We start from the raw sequence: 23,097 nt of genomic DNA, 5'->3' as shown, positions 1-23,097 counted from the left end.
CTTATTCACGATATACATGTGCCCATTCCAAGGTTAGTGTGAGTAATGATGGGTGAAGCATTCATCTCTTTTTCTGGCCTATTCTCCTATATGGCCCCTCCTAAGACTCAGCAGGCAGAGAGGCCTAAGATCAGGGGCAGGCCTCAGTAGGGCAATTCTCCAGCACCATCTTATACTGGCAACACTTGATGACTTTTCAGACTTCTCTTTGTGTCCCTCCTTCATGTCATCAGATGTTGAACTAGTCTGCATTCCTCTCTCCCTCCAACTTCTTATATCATAAATTGGCCTTACCTTTTAGGTTCCCTTTTAAAACCGAAACAATTCAGAGAGTTGAAGTCTAATTTTTGGCTCAACTGCTTTGTCTTTGTTTAGGTAATCAACATTTAGTTGTGCTAGAAATAAAAAACAAACTTGTTTTGGTTAGATTATATTGATCATCTATATTTGGTTTATTTAAAGCAGAATACTCTAAAATAAAACATAGTTTTAATGAATCTCTTCTTTTCCTTACCTCCAAAAGTGAGAAAACTCCAAGCAGAACACCTTTCTGAAGAGTTCATTACAAATTTGAAAATTTTACACCAAAACAAATTTGAGTATACTATATATCCTTTAATCTGATAAAATGTAACTAGAGTTGTCAAAATGGAATAAGAAAGACTTTCAATAGAGTATTTTGAAATTTGTTTCCAAGATTTTTCATAAAGAGTGGTGCTTTCCAATCAATTATCAAGACCATGAAACTATACTGTATCTCCCTTGTTCTCATTAACTTTTTCTATTTGCTGTTAAAATACAAGCCAATAACTCTTAGTCTTTCTTTGATTCTTTCTTACTTTTCTTTAAACATGTTTTCCTGTAGATCCTTATTGATTTAAATAGTGTGGGCTTTCCACTTGCCCAGTTAAACTCTCCAGCTGTGTTTCTGGCAAATTTATTTGTCCTTAAAGATTTTCCTTTTGCTCCTGCTGTGTATGTGTCGCAGTGCTTGCCAACGGGCCCCTCATGCTTGCAATCTTAGTGTCAGTGGTGCTCATGACTGTCTATGTTGTTTTATCTCTTCGTGTTGATATATCTCTGAGTAAGCAAAAGGCTTCTCAGCCTATTTCACAGTTGCTTTAATGGACAGGTTTTATTATTGTTATTGTTATTAATATCACATGAAGGGCTCTAAGAATTGAGTTCCTTTGATGTTAGGAACTTAAATCTGAGTCTATGCTTAAATAAATGCCCCAAACTGATTGACTTTTCATCCAATTAAGTACTGAAGATGTATTTCCTATGTAAAAGTGCATAATTTTAGGATGCATAAAGTATGTAAAAGAAGCTAAGAATGACTATTGGGTGACTGAAAAATCTCTGTCTAAATGTCCACAGTTTTATAGAACTTTTACTCATTTGGGAATGTGCTTCTCTTTTAATGACTATTCAAGTTTCTTTTTTTCTGTCAGGCTTGGCTAAAATCTTCTTCTATTTCCTATCTCAAGAGGCAGCCCATTTGACTCAGATATCTTTCATCATTCTTGAAATTCAGTTGCTGGGCTGCTTCTTTTCCAGGCTATAAAAATTGACTACAACCTTTTCTATAAACCAACTGGAAAAAAATCCATTCCAAATAGATAATTTTCTAAAATAGCAAATTTTAACTACCACCATGTTGGAATATGCCTTTGAGAATTAAGTGTCATACTTAGAAAGTAGTATAAAATGCCATGGTAAGTGGAGTTTACTGTATTGTTTTCAGTCTCTCTCAACATTAGTAACTGTTTAGAGACTCATATTCTGGGAACAGAAAATAAAATGCCTTTCTGCTTTGTAAAGTTCACACCATATGTTTTGAACACTTCAAACATTTTGTTTTTAAAATAAGATTTCAATGATGTGTTTTAAAGTTAATTCTAATATAAATACTCATACAGCCCTTGAGTAGGTGACCACTAGCTAAGAGGTAGGAAACAAAGTTAAAGTTTTAAAATGAGTATTTTCACCATTTAAAATGAAAAGGGCACTTTAACATCCTACTTTCCTGCTCCTATATTGCTCTTATATAAGTCAATGTAATATTCATTTGAGAGCTCAGGAAACTGGGGCAGAGAAAGGCTAAATGACTTACCCTAGAACTCACAGAATAGAATGGCCAGGCTGGGATTGCAATTTGGCACATAAATCTGGGACTGCATTTAGTCGATTGTGCTCCATTCCTTGTCTGAATGAATAACAACTATAATGTTAAATCGAACATGATCAACACTTAAAGAAAAGTGACATCAACATGATTTACCACTTCTCCTAGAAATAAGCTACTCCCATTGAGCAGGTTAAGAAATTTTGGAACCAAGATTCAATTTTTATGGTTACAAGGCTGTTGCATACTGGTACTTGCGTATACCATGTCCTAGGTCCAGAATCAGAAATTAAAAGCAATTTCCCAAATTATCTAGCTTAGTTTCTTGTAGACATATGTTTTTAAAAAAATTTTTAGAGGTGTATGTTTTATATTTATATTTCACCTAACAGGGGACACAGCAGATAGGTCTGAGCAGAAATTAGATGCTCAATTTATATTTTGTTAAGGAATCAAGTTAGCAAGGGAAATAAGTAAATACTTTGCTACTCGTTTCCAGTTTTTGTGCTTAAATCTCTACATTATATCCAGTGTTCATGTGCATAGTATTATAAAATTGTAAAATATGATATTCAAAACACAGTTGTATCAGATATATCACTTCCAATATAAAGTGGGGTTCTCTAATTTATGGCTGTATCAGCAAATCGACAATTCAGTGGCAAAATATAAACTGGAGATAGGAAGTGCTCAATACCTGGACTTGAACTAACTTTCAAACGTACTCAAGCATTTGTGCAAAGTTTGAGAGGCCTTTTTTTATATTTGGTAAAACTCAGATTTTAAAAAGCCATGTCCAACAATTCGCCTCCTGTTTCTCAGTTCTTACTCCCATTTTTAAGTTGTTCAAACTCCCTCCCTTGTATGACGATGAAGATATAATTGTGTCAGTTGGTCATTCTTTCAGACAGTATTTCTCTCTTACAAGACATAAAATGGGGTATTACACTAGTAGCTTTTATTTTTTAAACAACTACAATTTAAAACAATTACCTTATGCATTGTACTCTCCTTTAACATCTTTTCTTCCTCTGTTCTCATAAATATTAGGAGAGGTCAAATTTTCTTTAGCCTTTCCTGTCTATCCAGAAAGATACCATGTCTAGTTATATTCACAGATGCCCTCCTATTTCCACTCCTAATTTTAGAAAATAAATAATAAAACCTCACTGAGAGAGGGCAAAGGCTATTGGGCTCAGGAAGGGGAAGATGGCTGTTTCATGCATACATTCTAGGTCCCACATTGAAATCCAGATGGAGGAGGTTTGTGGTCATGGAGCTTCTGAAGAAGTGTTCTATGAAAGAAGATAGTGAATCTTGGTGCCACATGTCTCCATGCCAACTACCTGCAGACTTGAACCACAGCACAGCTGCTTTCAGTTTTGCATATGCTGATGTGAGTCAGAACACTAGTGTAATAAGACCAAAAGCTGTTCTTATTGAATTGTGATGATTATAACCTGTCTATGCCATCCCCATTTTGTAGAGAGCAGCTGCTTGGCTTATCTTTTGTCATTGTTACTAGTTTGATGACCGCCACCTCTCTGAGAATGCACAGCTCATCTCTGGATCCCAGCTTCATCACCTCAATTACTCACCCATATTAAGTGTCCTCATTTCTTTTCCATTCTCTAGCTCTTATCCTGGATGTAAACCTGCACTGACCTCTGATTAATACTCCAACAGCAAACTTCAGACTCTCATCAAAAGTCCCATTTATTTGCTTTTCTTTACCCTTGAAAAATTGCCTGTACTTACTTCATTTCTGTTTTCAGTTTTCTTTTCAGCCCACTGTAATTAGGCCTTAAGATACTCAAAGATCTTTTTAACTCTCTTCCTAGAAGATCATCATTTAATTTTTATGTCAAGAGTCACTTTCTTTGTGAGGCATTCTCTTTTTACCCCCTGTCTTTCTACCACTTTCAAAAGAGTGTCTTCCATTATATCTCCATGCCTATTATCTTCATAGCATCTATCACTATTTAATATTCTATTACTTATGTCACATATTTATTATATTATTGTGTTTCTCTTGTGGTTATTCCCTTCTGTGAGGCAAGGAAATAATAGCAAATGGTCTCTGCTATTCTAGTTAATTTCTCTCATATTCCATCCAGCTCAGTGGACTTCACTAGAATTCCCTGGGGCTAGATTATTAGTGATGAACCATGTTTAGTTCATTCTGGATTAATTCATTGTATTCTAGTTTTTAAATGTTATGTTATTAAATTTACTTAACAAAATAACCCCCCCCCCCCAAAAAAAAATAATCCCTTCTGAAAACCAGATTTTCCATACCTTTGGAGACAAGTATGGAAAAACTCACAATGTCTATTTGCCTATGCATCTTTCATTTAACCTTATTAAAATTATGATGGACATTTTATTCACATTATCAAGATTTTTAAAGTATGTTTCTTTGTAAAGAAAGTACAAAGTCGAACATTGAATAAGCCCTTTCCTGAATTGCACACAAATACAAGTAAATGCTTTTACCTTAATGTGAAAGCTGATAGCTGTCTTGATCCAAAAAGGCTGAAGACTTCTTTGGTCTTACCTAAAAATGCTGGGTATTTTAAGTTATTTGATTCTAAAAAATGCTTTGTAGACATGAAATATAGTATGAAATGGAATGGCAAAACTAAGATGAGGAAGGTTCTAATTACTTTATTAAGTAGCCAGGAGGAGTGAGTGTACTGGACCTTGAAAACCAAAAGAATTGCAAAGAAAGTATTGAGAAGTAGGGTGCTGAAATTATATAGTGGATGAAGGTAGAGAGGACTCTAAACCAGAGTGACAGCTCAGTGTGGTGATGTTTTCTCTCAAGAAATCATGATCATCTCTCTCCCTTTTAGGAAATCTATTTTACTGGTCTGAGAAAATAAGTTTCTCTGCAAGTGTACATGTGTTAGGTAGATTCCTTTAGAATGACAATATTATTTAGTGATATTTTCTCTTTTATTTACAGAATTCTCAAAATGCCTAGGGAACCAAGATATTTCAGAATATTTTTAATACTTGAAAATGGATCAACAGTTAACATTTTAGGCAAAGGTTGTAAAAGTTTCAATTCTATAAGAGTTTGCTTAATCTCTTAGAGTACATTGTCACACTTCTTTGCTAGTACTACTACTGCACTGCAATGGCTACTTAAATGTTTTGTGATTTTATAAAACACCAACACCCCCAAAATTTAAAAATCCAGTCAAGAAACTGGCAGAAGATATGAACAGACATTTCTCTAAAGAAGACATACAAATAGCCAGCAGACACATGAAAAAATGTTCAACATCACTTGGCATCAGAGAAATACAAATCAAACCCACAATGAGATACCAACTTACAGCAGTCAGAATGGCTAAAATGAATAACTTAGGAAACAGCAGATGTTGGCAAGGATGTAGAGAAAGGGGAACCTTCTTACACTGTTGGTGGGAATGCAAGCTGGTACAGCCACTCTGGAAAACAGTATGGAGGTTCCTCAAAAAGTTGAAAATAGAGCTATCTTATGACTCAGCAATTGCACTACTATGTATTTATCCCAAAGATACAAATGTGGTGATCCAAAGAGGCACCTGCTCCACAATGTTTATAGAAGCAATGTCCACAATAGTCAAATATGGAAAGGGCCCATCCATTGAAAGATGAATGGCTAAAGAAAAAGTGACATACATATACAGTGGAATATTACTCAACCATCAAAATGAATGAAATCCTGCCATTTCCAATGATGGATGGAACTAGAGTGTATCATGCTAAATGAAATAAGTCAGTAAGAGAAAGATAAATATCATATGATTTGACTCATGTGGAATTTAAGAAACAAAACTGATGAACACAAGGAAAGGGAAGGAAAAATAAAATAAGATGGAAACAGAGAGGGCAACAAACCATAAGAGACTCTTAACTATAGAAAGCAAATTGAGGATTGCTGGAGAGGAGGTGGGCAGGAGGATAGGGTAACTGGGTGATGGGCATTAAGTGGGGCACTTGATTGAATGATCATTGAATATTATATACAACAGATGAATCTCAAAAAAAAAAAAAAAAACAACAGATGAATCTCTAAATTCTACTCCTGAAACTGATAATGCACTATATGTCAAATAAATGGAATTTAAATATTTTTTAAAAATGAGAACAAAACAGGTCTGTAAGATTTAAGAAAAAAAAAATTAAAGAAAACTCTACCCTTGTCTTTTTTGCACTTTGGATACTCTAAAATATGTTGTGATGAGGAAGGTATATAAAGTAATAATGTTAAGCTCATCTTTAAGAAAACACCATTGACTTTCTTAAGGTGATGAAAATAGCTTTCATTAAACAACATTTTTGTGTGTCTTCTAGACAGCCTTTTCTCTCACCCTTTTGTTATCCCATTTACTTTACAAAATCATTAGTGGCATTTGGTATATGTACAGAATTTCTATTGCTTTACAAAAAAAATCTTATTGCTCAAAATACCATTTTCTTTGTAACTTGTGTTGGTTTTATTTTAGAGACTTAAGTTCTCATTTTTTTTCTAAGACACAGTAATCCCACCTTCATGTCTAAGTAGAATTAGTAGAAATAGAATATTCTGAAGAACTTTGCTTTAATGTGAGATGAAAGACAATGCATGATATAAGTAGTCACAGTGTTTGTGCCTTTTCACAGAGGAGCTATACAAGGGAAAGTCTCCTACTTGCCAGTCAGGCCTAGCCAAGTCGTCTACTTGCCAGTCAGGCATAGCCAGATTTCTGCTCTCTCCTGCTCTCCTCCTATATCCATATGTTTCCTTTTCTTATGCCCTTCCTTAATCTTCCCTTTGATGGTGGTAGTCCCTAGAGTTCCTTTGATCTTACTCATATAATATATTTTCTACTTTATAATCATACCACTTTTAGAACTATAAAATCTCCACCAAAATCTTCAGGCAAAATTCTCATGGCATGTGGTCATCAGTTATAACATACTACACAGCAGTTGATATGTTGTACATCTCCCCTTGAGATAGGAATCCCATTCAGGACTAAAGATTGAGGCTAGTTTCAAGGAAATGTGAACTATTAACCTTAATAAAAATGACATTAAGCAAACAGGTAATTCTTTATATCATGAAAGAATGTTCTCTTGTACATCCAGTACTATTAGTACTTCTAATTCATTTAAAATTCTGATTTAATATTACAAAGATTTTTATTACATGGAGCATAATACTCTTCGCAAAATTAAAATATTTAACTGCATTAAAATAATTTAAAGTTACAGCTCTAAATGAAAACAAATTGTGGAAAAGCCAAAAGAATTGTGGATATTTGCATTTATCAATATACCATTCCACATTTTATTTAGAGTAGGATTGGCTCAATAAATACTACAACTTACACTTAAGTTATATATTTTATATAACATATATAGGCATCCCTCAGAGATATGGCAAGTTCCATTTCAAACCACCACAATAAATCAAATATTTTGATAAAGTGAGTCATATATGTTTTCCGGTTTCCCAGTGCATATAACAGTTATGTTTATTCTATACTGTAGTCTATTAAGTCTGTATTAAACGTATGTAGAAAGGAACAATGTGCATACCTTAATTAAAAATACTTTATTGCTAAAATATGCTAAACATCATCTGACTTACAGTGAGTTATATAATCTTTTTGCTAGTGAAGGATCTTGCCTTAACGTTGATGGCTGCTGATCGATCATGGTGGTAGTTACTGAAGACTAGGGTGGCAGTGGCAATTTCTTAAAACAAGATGACAGTGAAGTTTTTTGCATCAGTTGACTCTTCCTTTTACAAATGATTTCTCCATAGTGTGTAGTGCTATTTGATAGCGTTTTACCCACCGTAAAACTTCTTACAAAATTGAAGTCAGTTCTCACAAACCCTGCTGCCACTTTATCAACTAAGTTTATGGAATATTCTAAATCCTTTTTTGTCATTACAATAATCTTCACGACCTCTTCACGAGGAATAGATTTCATCTCAAAAAATCACTATCTTTGCTCATCCATTTGAAGCAACCCTTCATCTGTTGGAGTTTGATCATGAGATTGCAGCAATTTACTCCCATCTTTAGGCTTTTCGTTCTAGTTCCTTTGTTGTTTCCACCACTTCTGCAGTTACTTCCTCCACTGAACTCATGAACACCTGAAAGTTGTCCATGAGGGTTGAAATCAACTTCATCCAAGCTCCTATTCTTGCTGATATGTTGACTTCTTCCCAGGAATAATGAATGTTCTTAGTGGTGTCTAGAATGGTGAATCTTTCTGGGATTTCAATTTATTTTGCCCAGATCCATCAGAAGAATCACTGTCTATGATAGCATTATGAGATGTATTTCTTAAATAATATGTCTTAGAAGTCAGAATTACTCATGGGCTCCAGAATAGATGTTGTGTTAGCAACATCATAAAAACATTACATTAATCTGGTTGTACATCTCCATCAGAGCACTTGGCTGACCAAGTGCTTTGGCAATGAGCAGTAATATTTTGAAATTAATCTTTTTGTGAGTAGTGGTTCTCATTAGTGGACTTAAAATAGTCACTAGTCATGTTGTAAACATATATGCTATCATTTTCGCTTTGTTGTTCCATTTATAAAGCGTATGCAGAATAGGTTTCACATAATTCTTTAGGGCTCTAGGATTTTTGGATTGATAAATGAACATTAACTTCAACTTAAAGTCACCAGACGCATTAGCCCCTAGCAAGAGTCAGCCTGTACTTTGAAGCTTTGAAGCCAGGCTTTGATTTCTCCCTTCTAGATATGAAAGTCCTAGACGTGTCTTTTTCCAACACAAGGCTATTTCATCTACATTGAAAATATGTTGTTGAGTGTAGCCACCTTCCTGAATTACCATAGTTGGGTCTTCTAAATAATTTGCTTCATTGCTGCAGCTTCTACGTCAGCACTTGCTGCTTCACCTTGCACTTTTATGTTTTGGAAATGGCTTTTTATTTAAACCTCATTTAAAAAAATGAACCTCATGAAATCAGAGAGGGAGACAAACCAAAAAGACTCTTAATCATAGGAAACAAATTGAAGGCTGCTGGAGGGGTGGGGGCTGGGGGGCTGGGGTAACTGGGTGATGGACTTTAAGGAGGGCACATGATGTAACGAGCACTGGGTGTTATATAAGATTGATTAATTACTGACCTCTACTTCTGAAATCAATAATACATTATATGTTAATTAATTGCACTTAAATAAAACAAACGTTTGTGCAAGGGGAAAAAAACCCTCATGACCCAACCTCTGCTAGCTTCCAACTTTTCTTCTGCAGCTTCCTCACCTCTCTCAGCCTCCAGAGAATTGAAGAGTTAGGGCCTTGCTCTGGATTAGGGTTTGGTTTAAGGGAATGTTGTGGCTCCTTTGATTTTTCTTTTTTAAAAAATCCAGACCACTAAGACTTTCTCCATATCAATGATAAGACTGTTTTTCTTTCTTATCACTTCATCTGTTTGCTGGAGTAGCACTTTTAATTTCCTTCAAGAACTGTTTCTTTGCATTCACATCTTGGCTGTTTGGCCCAAGAAGATAAGCCTTTCTTACTAAGCTTAATCATTTCTAGCTTTTGATTTAAAATGAGACATACAACCCTTCCTTTCACTTGAACACAGAAGCCTTGCAGGATTTTTCATTTGTTAAGTTTTTATTTAAATTCCAGTTTACATAGAATGTAAAATTAGTTTCAGGTGTACAATAAATATAAGAATTCAACAATCCCATACAATAGCTGATGCTCATCACAAGTCATTGCAGGGTTTTTAATCAGCCTAATTTCAGTGGTGGTCCAAAACAGTTATTAGTAACACCAAAGATCTACTAATCAGAGATTACCATGGCAAATATAATATTAATGGAAAAGTTTGAAATATTGTGAGAATAACTAAATGTGACAAAGAAATACAGATGAACAAATGCTGTTGGAAAAAAAAATGGCACAAATAGACTTCCTTGCCTCAGGGTTGCCAAAAATCTTCAATTTGTCTGTAATGCAGTATCTGCAATGCACAATAAAGTGAAACACAATAAAATGAGATATGCCTGTATTTTATATTAGCTGACAGGTAATTTTAATTCTTCACTGATGTTGTTTTTATTTTGGTATATTTATGCAGCATTATTTCTGTTGTCTTATTTGTTTGACATGCATAATAAGAGTAATCTGATGAATCCTAAAGAGGAAAACATACACTAAACTAAGAAAACTTATTGCATTGGAGAAAATTATATTTTATAACAATCTTTTTATCCTTCAGGTAATGAATGAGTTATTCTAAAGACTGTATGCCTAGTACATAGTCTTTACTTTTCTTAACCATATTTCTTGGTTGTATCTGGCAGATAATATATTTGCTTTTTAAAAGAATTAACTTTGAACCTGAATTTATATATTACCAAGAAATACTACCACCTCTTTTCCAAAACTGATTTCTGTGTATATCAATATGTTATATAATATTTGTGTAACAGAATAATACAGTATAGTGTCTTTTTTTTAGAGATCAATTCTATCATGAGAACTCCATGAAATAAAACTAAAATAAATAACCAACAAAGTTCTAAGTAAAAGTATTAATTAAATATCTATATCTATATAATTCTAAATAAAAGTGTATTTTCTTCCCAGAGGTTCTTTCAAATACACTTTCATTTTATTAAAACATATGCCCTGAGCACTAATATCCTGTATTTTTAGATAAAGGTACAGAAATGTCTTTTAATAAAATTGGTCTCTGTCTACTCCAAAGAACAGGTGACACTTACTCCAAGAGTAGCTGGGATATGCATAGAATTTTAGGTTATAGACACCTGGGAGTAGAGTGGATCATCCTCAGAGTCTCCTGAAAGAAATAGCTATTATTAGAATTGGGCAAATGACTGAAAATAATATACATCTTAGTAGTATCACAGTTAAACAGCTCTAAAAAGCAGCACTGATGATGTGGTGTGAGGGGTTTTGTAAGATTTTAATCTTATTTAATTAATTTTAATTGCACAGAAATAGTTCTTTGAATACTCACTGCCCATTATTTGTAGATATATTGTGCCTTTTGATTTTAAAAAATCATTCGTTTTAGTTTTGAATGCTTCTTTTCTTTCTTTCTTTCTTTTTTCTTTTTTCCAGATGACACGAGAACAATATATACTGGCAACACAACAGAACAACCTGCCAAGGGCTGAGAATGCACAACTTTACCCCGTGGGGATTTATGGATGGCGAAAGAGGTGCTTATACTTCTTTGTCCTTCTGCTGTTGGTTACCATGATAGTTAACTTAGCCATGACAATATGGATATTGAAAGTGATGAATTTCACTGTGGTAAGTACCACCATGACTTTATATCTACTGCTTTTGGTTCAAAGACGATATAGCACTGTTATTTTTATTTTTAAGTGAAAGTTATTTATCTTAATCTTTACAAGTATATGTATTGAAATTCCAAAGACTGTGATATATTATTTTAAGACTGCATTCACTATGTGTTCATGACACACATATGATATTACTACCTATCCTTTAAATGTGGGGAATTGAGATCATGAGATAGTACAGGATACTGATTCATTAGCAGTTAAAAACCTTTTAGCCTATAGATGTAAACTATTGCTTGCTAAACCTGGTAATCTAGGAAAGAGGTCTATATTTTTAGAGATGATATTTTATGTTAAAATTAATATTAGACATCACAAGTGCTTTTAAATTACTTTACATAGAGTATTTGCCTCTCTCTATATGGTTTCTGTGTAGCATACTGCATGATTACATCTAAACCCTGAAATTTTTCATGGACCACATAGACCAATGTCTGTAATTGTCACCAGGTGGTGGTCTCATTCTTTTGGAGCACAGACATGGTAAATATAAGATACACCAGAAATTAAATCACTCTATCATGAAAAATACTAATTTAATAGCAAAATAATCATATTACTCATTGATAAATTTTGCTTTAATTTATTGAATGTGTACAATAAACATATGAGACTGGCTTATCTGGAAAAATTAGCTGCTTCAGCAAAGTTAGTAGCTCCCTTTGTATTTTCTAGCTAAATTCTTAAATTTACTCTCCTCTGCCTTTAAAGCTTTCTGCCTTTGCTTAAAGACCTAAGGTATCTTCACATTCAAGCAGGTATCTTACACTTGCTGACCAGACTGCTATTATTCTTTAGAACTCTGCACCCTCAGGGGCAAGTGTAAAGCTAGATATTTAACTTCACTGATCTTTGTATATCGGGTTGCTTCTTTTTTTGTTGTTGTTTTTAAACTCTGCTGTGTATTGATTTAGCAAGAATGGTTTCTTTCCGAGTTCACTAACATGTAATTCTAACTTGAAACAGAGTCTCAAAAAGGAAAATGAGCCCAGCATCTGTCCATTGTGTTAGAGCACTGTGGTTGTGTGCAGAAGGATCCTGGGAGAGCAGGTGGCCTAACCTTCCTGAGAGGAAAAACTGTAACAGAGCAAAGCATGATAGAAGAACATATGCTCATGGAGAAAATGAGCTGAGCAAGGGTTCCATTTCTCTGACCCAGTGCAAATTTTGAAGAGTATTCATCAGAAAAGAAATGAAAGGCAAAGAAAAGTTGAGCAGAACTCAGTATTCCAGGATTAAAGAAAATGACTATATCCTAGCAATGGATATGTGTTCAGGGTCACTGATCAAGGCCTAAGAGCCTGTGTGTGGTGGCTAGAGGTGGAGTTGGGTGCTACTAGACAAATTATTGCTTTAAGAGATGCTCTGGTAATATATCTGAACTATTTCTTTGTCTTAAGTGTGGCTCAGTGTCCCCGTCCCCCACTCATTGAGAATATTTTGGCAGAGATTATACTAATTTTACTCCTAGTCTTTTAGTTCTGAGCTCTGCTCCTGTCTTCTCTTACTAGTGTCTGGGCTTCATTAATGATTCATTTATCACATTTTAGAGGCTGGAGATTCTTTTATATGTTTTTGACTGTCAGCCAAATTAGCAGTTGTTGACAGCAACTTTTTCAACCTCATTTTTCTTAACAAAACAAAACAAACAAAAGTCACTTTGAAACAGACAAAGAGTATAATTTTCTCCAAGATTTGAAATTTCAAGTATTTGATTACCTCTACCAAAGAGCATCTTTCTAAAGCTCACAAAAGTTGTGATCTACTCTCTCACTTCAGGAGCCTTGATTCTATCCAGTGACCAGGCCATGGAAATTTTCAGATTCAAGCCCTGTAAGTTTCTCAAACATATTTAAATTAATTAAGAAAATAAACTTAAATGCATAATTACATGGCTGCATGCATCAAGCTCCCAATACCTTGCCTCATGCTGAGGTCATGGCTGGATAAGCCAGCCAAGAGAAATAATTGAAACAATCACCTTTGTCCTCAGGATCCATGCAGGCCTCAGGGTTTCAGTCACCTATGGAGCTATCTAATTTGAACCTCAGCTGGCCAAAATGTAAATGTCAACATATTCCTGGGGATAATGAAAAGGAGTTCATTTACATAGGAGTTTTGGTGTTTATTTATTTATTTAATTTGTAAAACCACAATGTTGCTTTTTAATAATCAACAAATAGGAGGTTATTCTTTAGCCACGTAAGCTATTTGTATGTAAGTGAAATAAATGGAAAGATGAAGTAATTATTGTGTTAAAATACTCTTTGTAAGGTAATATACTCTCCATCTCAGTGCAGTAATTCAAAATTGTTCAGAGAAAATCTGAATTAAATAGTTGCTGAGTTTAGCAGTTCTGAGTACTACACACCAGATTAAATTGTATGAATTTGAAAATTGTGAAATAATTTGTAATCCTCTTACATTAGAACAGTAAAAAATCAATTTTATATTTTCACTGGTGCATTATAATTGCATCTATCTCTAGAGTGAATACCAGAAAACATTTGCCATACTATCATAAGAAGTAGTAAATGATGTACAAATTGTTTGGGGACTATTATTGATTTACCCAAAATGTATTTCTCTTTCATCATAACAGTTTCTATCCAGTCCATGGAAATGTGTGTTTGTTAGCATCTTTTATTTCAGCAAACTCGGCATGTTACTATTATCAAAATACTGTGTTTTTAGCCAGGGTAGCTGCCAACCTGGGTTTATGATGCTTCTTGAAGTCCATCATTATGCCTAGTGGTATACATGATCTGTGTGGTTGATATGACCTTATTCTGTTTCTTATTTTGTGGAAAATAAAATCACACAGCTATTGAGATACCCAGGTGCAGGGAATCAAGAAAAAGGAAATTAGTTTATACTACAGGGTGAAAGGCTTAGGATAGATATATACCACAATTTCTTGTCTATGAGAGTTGATTAATGTAGGAATGAACTGAAGAAAGAGATTGTGAAGTTTCATTCTCTCAAGATCAGTGTAACCCAATTACGTGTTTGTGTTGTTGTTCATGTTGGTGGTGGCTAATTGGCATAATAGCTATATGATTCAATGTAAATGGACTAGTTTAGCAGATCTGTCGAATCTAGGCATTCTGCTAACATGATATGCTTCTTTGGTTCAAATGCTCATCCTAAGTAAGTTAATTTTACATTTGAACACTGAAAATTAATATAATAAAGTATTCATTTTAATCACAAGAGTACCAAGTAAATGTTGGTAGTATCAACTGCAACTTCATTTGATTAGCTATGCTAACTAGGCAGCAAAAGAAGGATGGAAAAATAAAAGCCATTTATTAAGCAAAGAGGGGGATGAACGTCATGAATATTGAAACTGAGAAGCCATGAATACCGAGATATGGGTACTAATTGAAACAATTGATCAGTTGAATAAATTGGAAAACAAAATTCTTAGAGACTTGTGTGATTGTTGGGATGAATGTTAGCTGAAAGGAGATCCCATAAGAAGTAGGACTGAATATGATAGTCTTTTAGGATTAAAAAGGAACTGGGAAATCTTTAGTTCAGCCGTCCACATACTATTAGGGGTCACTCTATGACATTCTCTCCATTTAGTCACTTAACACCGGCTTAAACCCTCCTTTGGATAAGCAAACCATTGCATTAAATCACTAGATAGTTGTATTGTTGTTTAGTATCTTGCAATTTTGTTGCATTCTCTCTGTATATAATTTCAATCATGGGATGCTAGGTGCATTCTTTCAAACCGACATGAATTTATCGTTTTATTAAGACTTGTTTGTTCTAATACACAATACACACATATATACATACATACACAAAACACACATGCATATATACATATTCAAATATACATACAGTATACATACACATACACTTATACACATAGTCACATCAAGGATGTATATTCTATATAGATAACTCTTCTATATCTTTATTATTCTTATGCATCAGCTTTGGCTTCCTTAGCAGCCATTCACCTTTCTTCATTTCAAATATTATCTATATTACATTATTATCATTATATGTTTGCAATACGATCAACTTTTTAAAGATCTCTTTCTGTTTATTGCTGTTGGCCAGAACATCATTGATATATTTTATCATATTTTCTTTTCTTTTGGTGTACGTTTCTAAAGTTAGGAGAGAGCATATGTATCACTATATTCATTTTCTGCTCTCTAATGTTTTTTAATGTTGTAAACTTTATAAGATAATTTTGGGGAAATATGAAATAATATACATTTGCTAAGTCTTCAATCTTGTGCTCTAATACCTTGGTAAATGAAGTATCACATATTCCCATCTCACTCGTGTGACTATTCTTTTTCTTTATCTTCATCATTAACCCAGTGCATATTATCTATAGCCATTATTGATTTACCTAAGATGGATAAAGTACATTTGCGGTATGCTGTTATGTGTCAGTGTGTCCATCATCAAACTTTTTACTCCACAGTCATTTTAATTCCACTCTTTAATGGGACCATTAGGTTGGAATAAACTTTTTCCATCTCTACGTATATAGCCAATTTTTATATTTATCAAAGCTGTGCCCCTATACCAAATGCATTTTATTTGTTTTTCAAATCTATGGTCATATGCTGGTTATGTGGGAAGCTTAAAGGAAATAACTATATTTTGTTGATGTTTCATTGCTTTTTTTCTTAGCATGTTCATCACAGATTATTTCACTTTATATGACTTTGTTTATTGTCTGGTCTTCTTCCCCACAGATAGAATAAAAGTTCCACAGGGCTCAGCATTTTTGAACCTTATTCCATTGCTGTATCCCCAAGCCAGAGGACAGTGCCTGACAGATAGTTAGCTCTTAAAATGTATTTGTGGAAAAAAAATCCAACTTTAACATGTCTTTATTGAAAGCTAGGTAAACTCTTCATTCACTGTGATTTGTGCCCTTCCAAAGACCTGCCTTGAGCTTGAAGAATTGATAAAAAGACTACCAGTTATCCTGTCTCTCTGTTGGTGTTTAAGGTCTCATAAGCACATGATAGGGTTCCATGGACTGTGCATTGGTATTTATTAACTTCTGCATTGATAAAGCAGTTTGTATTCAACACATCAAATTTAATATTCTTAGCAGACCCTGCATTTAAGCTGTAACATATTTTAGGAATGAAGGCCCAATCTTGATTACCCATATTAGTAGTACAGAGAATTGCCATTATTAACACTTTAATTTATTTATTATGAAATATTTTATCCTACAAAAGGATTTCCATGTAATATATATTTGAATCAGTAATAATAATAGCGATAATAATAATAAACAATAGAATGAGCACCAGTTTCCTCATCATCTAGCCGGAAAAATAAATTCCTAACTCTATCTATAAAGAACTATAATCATAAAGTGATTGAATCAATTTATATTACCTCCAGCAACCTGTAAAGGTTTCTTTTGTTCACTTTGTCTCTTAACAGAGAATTGCTAAATTGATACTTAAGCTACAAATCTGACACCTAGTTAATTGATAAAGATCCTTTTTATTGGTTTGTTTAGATGTTCCTTTCTGACAGATTTATTCCTGTATCTATTTTTATTCATATGTCTTATCTCTGTGGTAGTACTTACTATGTTGCATTAGATACATAATAATGGTTCATTTAGATATAGATTCTTATCTTCCACCAATTTTCCCCCAGTCCTGATGCAGGCAGACTGGGTCCAAGGACCCAGAGAAGGGTCCCACAGGATGAGCCAAGAAGCTCCTTGGCTTCACACCAGATAGAAATCAAATGTGAGGTGGAGAATATGAAAAGAGAGAATAGTGTGAGTGACAGGTAGAGAATAACAGATGGAGTGTCTGAGAGACTGGAGGAGAGAAGAATGAGACTCATCATTGCTTGGGGCTAAAGGTTTATATTAGGAAAGGGTCTAAGATATCTGTTCCTCTAGGAATGCACGGTAGGGGCCAATCAAATTCAGTGAATAGATGTTTAATTACCGATAGTGGGGGTATTGATCCCAGTTGGCATCAGCTGAGGTTTGTTTGAAGCTAACGTCCTGAAACATGTTTGGGACCTGGCTCTTCTTAGGTATTATCAGGTGTTTGGAGCCTAGGACAAAACTCAGGGAATGATTCACTTTTTTGCTTCCCCCCTTGAGGTGGGAACGTGACTTCTTTGGCTTATCAGAGGCAAAATATGGGACAGGAGTAAATGGAGCCTAGCATAAAAACAGTAGAGACAGAGCTTTTCTACAATGGAGTCACTTCAGTTTCCCCACTTCAGTTCCATTAATGGGCGAATACCTCAAGGAGCAGAGCTGGTTTTATTGTCATATTTATCTTGGTGACATGCCCAGGAACATACTAGGTGGTGATACATTATTTTTGATTGCCTTTTTGTAAATTTAAAAAATCTAGTTTCACTTTCAGTAGAGGGAGCCTCAAATTTAATGTCTTCATGTTTCTACTTATTCTCTCTGTAAAACTGCTTCAGATTCCAGTTGGTTTCCATTTTTACCTTGCAGGCTTTTGTTTTTGGCTGAAATCTCACCCTCCCCCAATAAGAGAGTGGCATCTCTCAAGTCCTTTCACATCTTTCAGCCTCTCGTGACCAGCTTCCCATGACAGGAAGACAAGCAGAGCACATTTTTTCCCAGAATCCTAGAGCTCTTAAGTAAGATGGTTTTTCAGCGAAAGTACAGTCCTTTGAAGCTCCAATTACTAGCTCTGATTCCCTCGGTAATGACGACAGTAAAATCCCAGTCTTTTCTTTTTTCATGGGGAAAAAAAAAGCTCCCCTTAGATTTTTATGTAAAAATATTCTTTTTCTATACTATCCTACTTCATCTTTTGAGGCAATATCTGTTGATAATTAAGAGATGCCATAGCTGGCAATTACTTGTAAATGACTACCAAATCCCAGAACTTTTGTGCCATCAGTTGTTTACAATCCTTCTAGAAAAAGTAATCAGATCTTCAGGCATGAGAGAAAAACACTGTGTTTCCTGACTTCCAGCATCTTTTGGGAGGGCACCTGCTGCTGAGAAGCCTAAGCCTGCTCACCATAATCACACATAACTTTCCCAAATGCCTCTTCATATAACAGCTGAAGTCAGTGGAATATTAAGATTTTCTAGACATTTGTTGATCTAATTTGGTCTCATTTCTAGAGGGTATTTGTGATTTTCTGAATTTGCTTTGATTAAAAAAAAAGTCATAAGCACAACAAACAAAATAAACATCCAGTAATTTTAATATAATTCCAGTTAGTGAAAGAAAGAGGAAAGGTATCAATAACAGCAGAAAGTAGAAAAAGGAAATACTTTTATTCAAGTAGCCCACAAGGGCAAAAATAGGGGTATGAGTTTTGTCATTTGTATTTCTCACAGAATTGTTATAAAACATGGATTCAGGGGCACTTGACAGGATGAGCACTGGGTGTTACTCTGTATGTTGGCAAATTGAACACCAATAAAAAATAAATTTATTATTAAAAAAATTAAATTAAATGGCAGCCCCGGTGGCCCAGTGGTTTAGCGCCGCCTTCAGCCCAGGGTGTGATCCTGGAAACCTGGGATCAAGTCCCACATCAGGCTTCCTTCATGGAGCCTGCTTCTTCCTCTGCTTGTGTCTCTACCTCTCTCTCTCTCTCTGTGAGTCTGTCATGAATAAATAAATAAAATCTTAAAAAATAAAATAAAACAAAAAAAAATAAAAAATTAAATTAAAAACTGAACCTTAAGTTCTTTCTAGTAGACATTCATTCCTCTCAAAACCCACATATGATTTTGTATATTCAACAATAGAAGACCATAAAATGTACTATTTTTTATTCAAAGGTGTTATAATACCAGGGGAAAAAAACCTTGAGTTTCTACTGCCTGCTAGTGACATATTTTCCCATGAAAATTGATGTCAAATAGATTTCCTTGGTGCTGGTACTGCTAGATACCTCTCATCAGCAATCAGGTAGTGGTTGAAAGAATGAACTTTGGGTCCAGATCTTGTTTTGGACCTCATTAGCTATGTTGCTTTTAGCAAGTTACTTAAACTATGACGTAGTTTCTTACTCTGTCAAATGGATACAAGTTTTTTTTTATTAGATTATTATAGGCATCAAAACAATGAAAATCATGACAGTTCTTCAGATATGCCTGGTAGATACAAGTCTCCCATGGTTTGCAGTTATATACCCTTACTCATTTTATGTGGCTCCAACTTCACAGTTATTCCAGATATCATGTTATCATGTGAATTAACTTGATTCTGTTCAAGTCAAGTCTAAAACTGTAAGGGGCACCTGGGGGGCTTAGTCAGTTAAGTGTTCGACTCTTGATTTTGGCTCAGGTCACTGTCTCAAGGTTATAAGATCAAGCCCCACATTAGGCGCTGCACTGAACGCTGAGTCTGCTTGTCCCTTTCACTCTGCTCATTCCCCATACTGCTCACACTCTCTCTCAAATAAATAAAATCTTTAAAAACATTATTTAAATATTAAAATATAAAACTGTCCTAGAAAGATAAAAGGATCTTGAATTCATGTGTATTAATAAATAAATGGTAAATAAATTATGGTTTTTATAGTCTTATTTATGCTAATGATATGCATAAAGGCTGGGAGCATGAGCTTTTGTGCCACACTGGTTCACATTCAGGCTCCATCACTGCTGCGAGTTCCTGAGCCTTCTAACTCTAGTATTTCCATCTGTAAAATGGTCAGTGGTGTTGACCCATAGAGATGTGTATGACAAACATTATTTCCCTGCATTATTAGATGTTAACAATTAAAATTATTTTACTTGATACATTTTATCATAGAAAATGATGTATTTCCTCAGAATGATCAAAATCATAAATATTTCTTTTGAAATTATAATTTAGTGATGAGATATAAAAAAGTATATTTAAAATTTCTAAGAGGAACCCTTTAGCTGTCAAACATCATAATTATTTTGGTGACCATAAGCCTTTTTTTTTTTTAAACTTGTATTACCTAAAAGTGACCCTACTGGCTTGTCTGAAAGAAGGAGCTCATTTACCAGAGAGCACTAATCTTTTTGAACAATTTGGAAAAAATATAATTAACTAGATGATAGAAAGGGATGTATGTTCTTAATCCTAAATATTCTGAGTTTCTTTGATGTTCAGAGTTTTAAATTGTTATCTGTTTGAGGGATACCTGGGTGGCGCAGCGGTTTGGTGCCTGCCTTTGGCCCAGGGCGCGATCCTGGAGACCCGGGATCGAATCCCACATCAGGCTCCCGGTGCATGGAGCCTGCTTCTCCCTCCGCCTGTGTCTCTGCCTCTCTCTCTCTCTCTGTGACTATCATAAATAAATAAAAAATTAAAAAATTTTTTTAAATTGTTATCTGTTTGAGATAATGTATTCTGAATATTTTATCACATCCCAAATTATAATCTTAGGATATAATCTTTGCATGTTGAAGTTTAAGATGTCTGGGAGCCCGTATTTATTTAATATGTAGTTTGTATTCAAGATTGTGTGCTATATAGACTTGTCCTTAATGAATTTCACAACACTGCAAAGTAAATATTATCCCCTTTGACAGTAAAAGACACAGAAACTTCGGGAAATTAAATAAACTTCCCAAGGTCACATTGATGAGCAAGGTTAGAAGCATGGGTTCTACAATTTTAAAGTCCACATTCTTTGCACTACCTTTCATTGCATTAATGTTATCAAAATTAAATTAAAATTAAATTAGTTCAGTATTCCTCATTAAATGATTTACCTCCCTGTCTACCTCAGTGCATTCATACAACACTATTAAATATATAACTATGACATCACTGCTTTTTAATTACATTTTGAATTTGTTGGACAAAAGATACCTCAATTCTCTAAGCTTTTATTAATTTAATGGGGAAACATACCTAATCTCTCATAGTCAGTAATTAAAACAGTGAAAACTCCTCTGTAAGTTCTGAACATGACTGTACTTTTGATTTTGGCAGAGCGAGCATTAGGTTTAATTTCTGGATACAGCAATGGTGCTTATTAATAGCATCTTTATAAGAGACAATGGTTTTCATAAAGACAGTTTTATGCCTGTGTTCCAATCTTTGCTCTGGTTCAACTGTATTTTGCTGAGGAGTTTAAGTACTTGGCCATGAAGAAACCACTCTGAAGATGATTTAGGATCACAGCTCTTGTCCATCTTTCTGGGCTGCCATTGCCATTTTCCCAATTAATTCCTCTGTGCATGAATCATGGTGCCCACCCCAAGCCAAGATGGGGCACTACCTTCTGTGGCACCATAGTCATCCTGAGGGAGAGAGTGCCAGCAGTAGGAGCCTGCCTGCTGGAGAACCATCCGGTCTGCACCGCCCCTCAGTGTGGTGTGTAGATTTATTACAGAATTGATGAGAGTGAATGATATAGTTAATGTTGCAAGACTGTTTCCATTATATCCCTCTGTTTGTACCTCTTCATAATTTTCTGACAAATTGTCCCTCTCCGATGGAATCTTTCATGCTTAGTCTTAGCCCAGCAGTACATTTTCTTTCCTTGACTTTATAAAGAAAAATTTAGTCATTTTTACCCTAGTTCAAACAAGTACCAAGTAAGTCTTTTTACTGAAACAAACTACAGAAACAGTGACATAACCTAAGTCATAAATCATATCTATCACATGCAAAATGAACTATGCTAGAATACTAGATATTTTGGAGGGGAAAACAAAGAATTAAGAAAATTAGTTATTGAATAAAAAAGTTAAGACAGTACAAAGTTGTTAATTTATATGTTTCATAAATTCTCTGTGATAGAGAGCTGGAAAAGACTTCAGTTCAGCGCCTATAGAGAAAATGGAAGTGCAGAAAAATAAAATCACTCACCCACATGGGTAACTCAACAGCCAGAATATAAAATATGTTGGGTCAAATTGAACTTAAGGTAATATGTTTCACATGTGTGCTTATTCTCACATATAATAACATATAGTTTGTCTTATGTAATTTGACTATTTTAGTGAGAAATTTGGGGATTATTTTAACTAAAACTGAATTAACAGTAATTTTCTTAAGAAAGGGTAATGTTTTACTATTTTTATACTTTGTAAAAAAATTTTCTTTTCAAAAGCATACTTGAATGTCATATTTGTTGTTCCAAGTAAAGAATATTATTTTCGTAAAATTGATCTTATTGCATAGGCATTCATATGGGTTTATTAATTTAAATAATATCACCATAGACCTTCTATTTGTTAGTTTGTAAAATCCCTAGATCAAATATATGTTAATACTACATAATAGATTAATAGCACTAATACAACACATTTAGTTTGCTAAATAAATAATTTAATACTTAGTTTTAAATACTTGTGGAAATTCACCACAAGTGCCCTTGCAAATAATTGGAAGTTATTTATATCTGGTGATGACTATCATCTAGGTAGCCATTTGCATTCTTCCCAAAGTGTGAGTAATGGTGCATAAAATATCTCCAAGTGTGTTCAAGTGTACTTCAACATGTCTTATAAATTATGTAATTGAATGATGTCATTAGAAAGTAAAATAACTGGTTTCTTGCAATTCACATATTTTTGCCATCCACAATTTTTGTATATTTCTGGATTTAAGAGATTTGAAATACATGAAGCACC

At 34.3% G+C, this 23,097-nt stretch overlaps 1 protein-coding gene across 2 annotated transcripts in view; it reads left to right on the top strand.

Moving 5' to 3' along the window:
- SGCZ (sarcoglycan zeta) overlaps window positions 1-23,097 on the top strand; it is a 1,084,978-nt gene that overhangs the window by 603,298 nt on the left and 458,583 nt on the right. For both annotated transcript variants that reach the window (XM_072763607.1, XM_072763608.1), the window contains exon 2: window positions 11,257-11,451. In XM_072763607.1, the coding sequence (XP_072619708.1) occupies window positions 11,257-11,451 (195 nt within the window). The remainder of the gene's footprint in view (window positions 1-11,256; window positions 11,452-23,097) is intronic.

Source organism: Vulpes vulpes, chromosome 7 (genome assembly GCF_048418805.1).
Source record: "Vulpes vulpes isolate BD-2025 chromosome 7, VulVul3, whole genome shotgun sequence".
In the NCBI taxonomy this organism is placed as follows: Eukaryota; Metazoa; Chordata; class Mammalia; order Carnivora; family Canidae; genus Vulpes; species Vulpes vulpes.
This window is presented reverse-complemented; position numbering and strand designations above follow the sequence as displayed.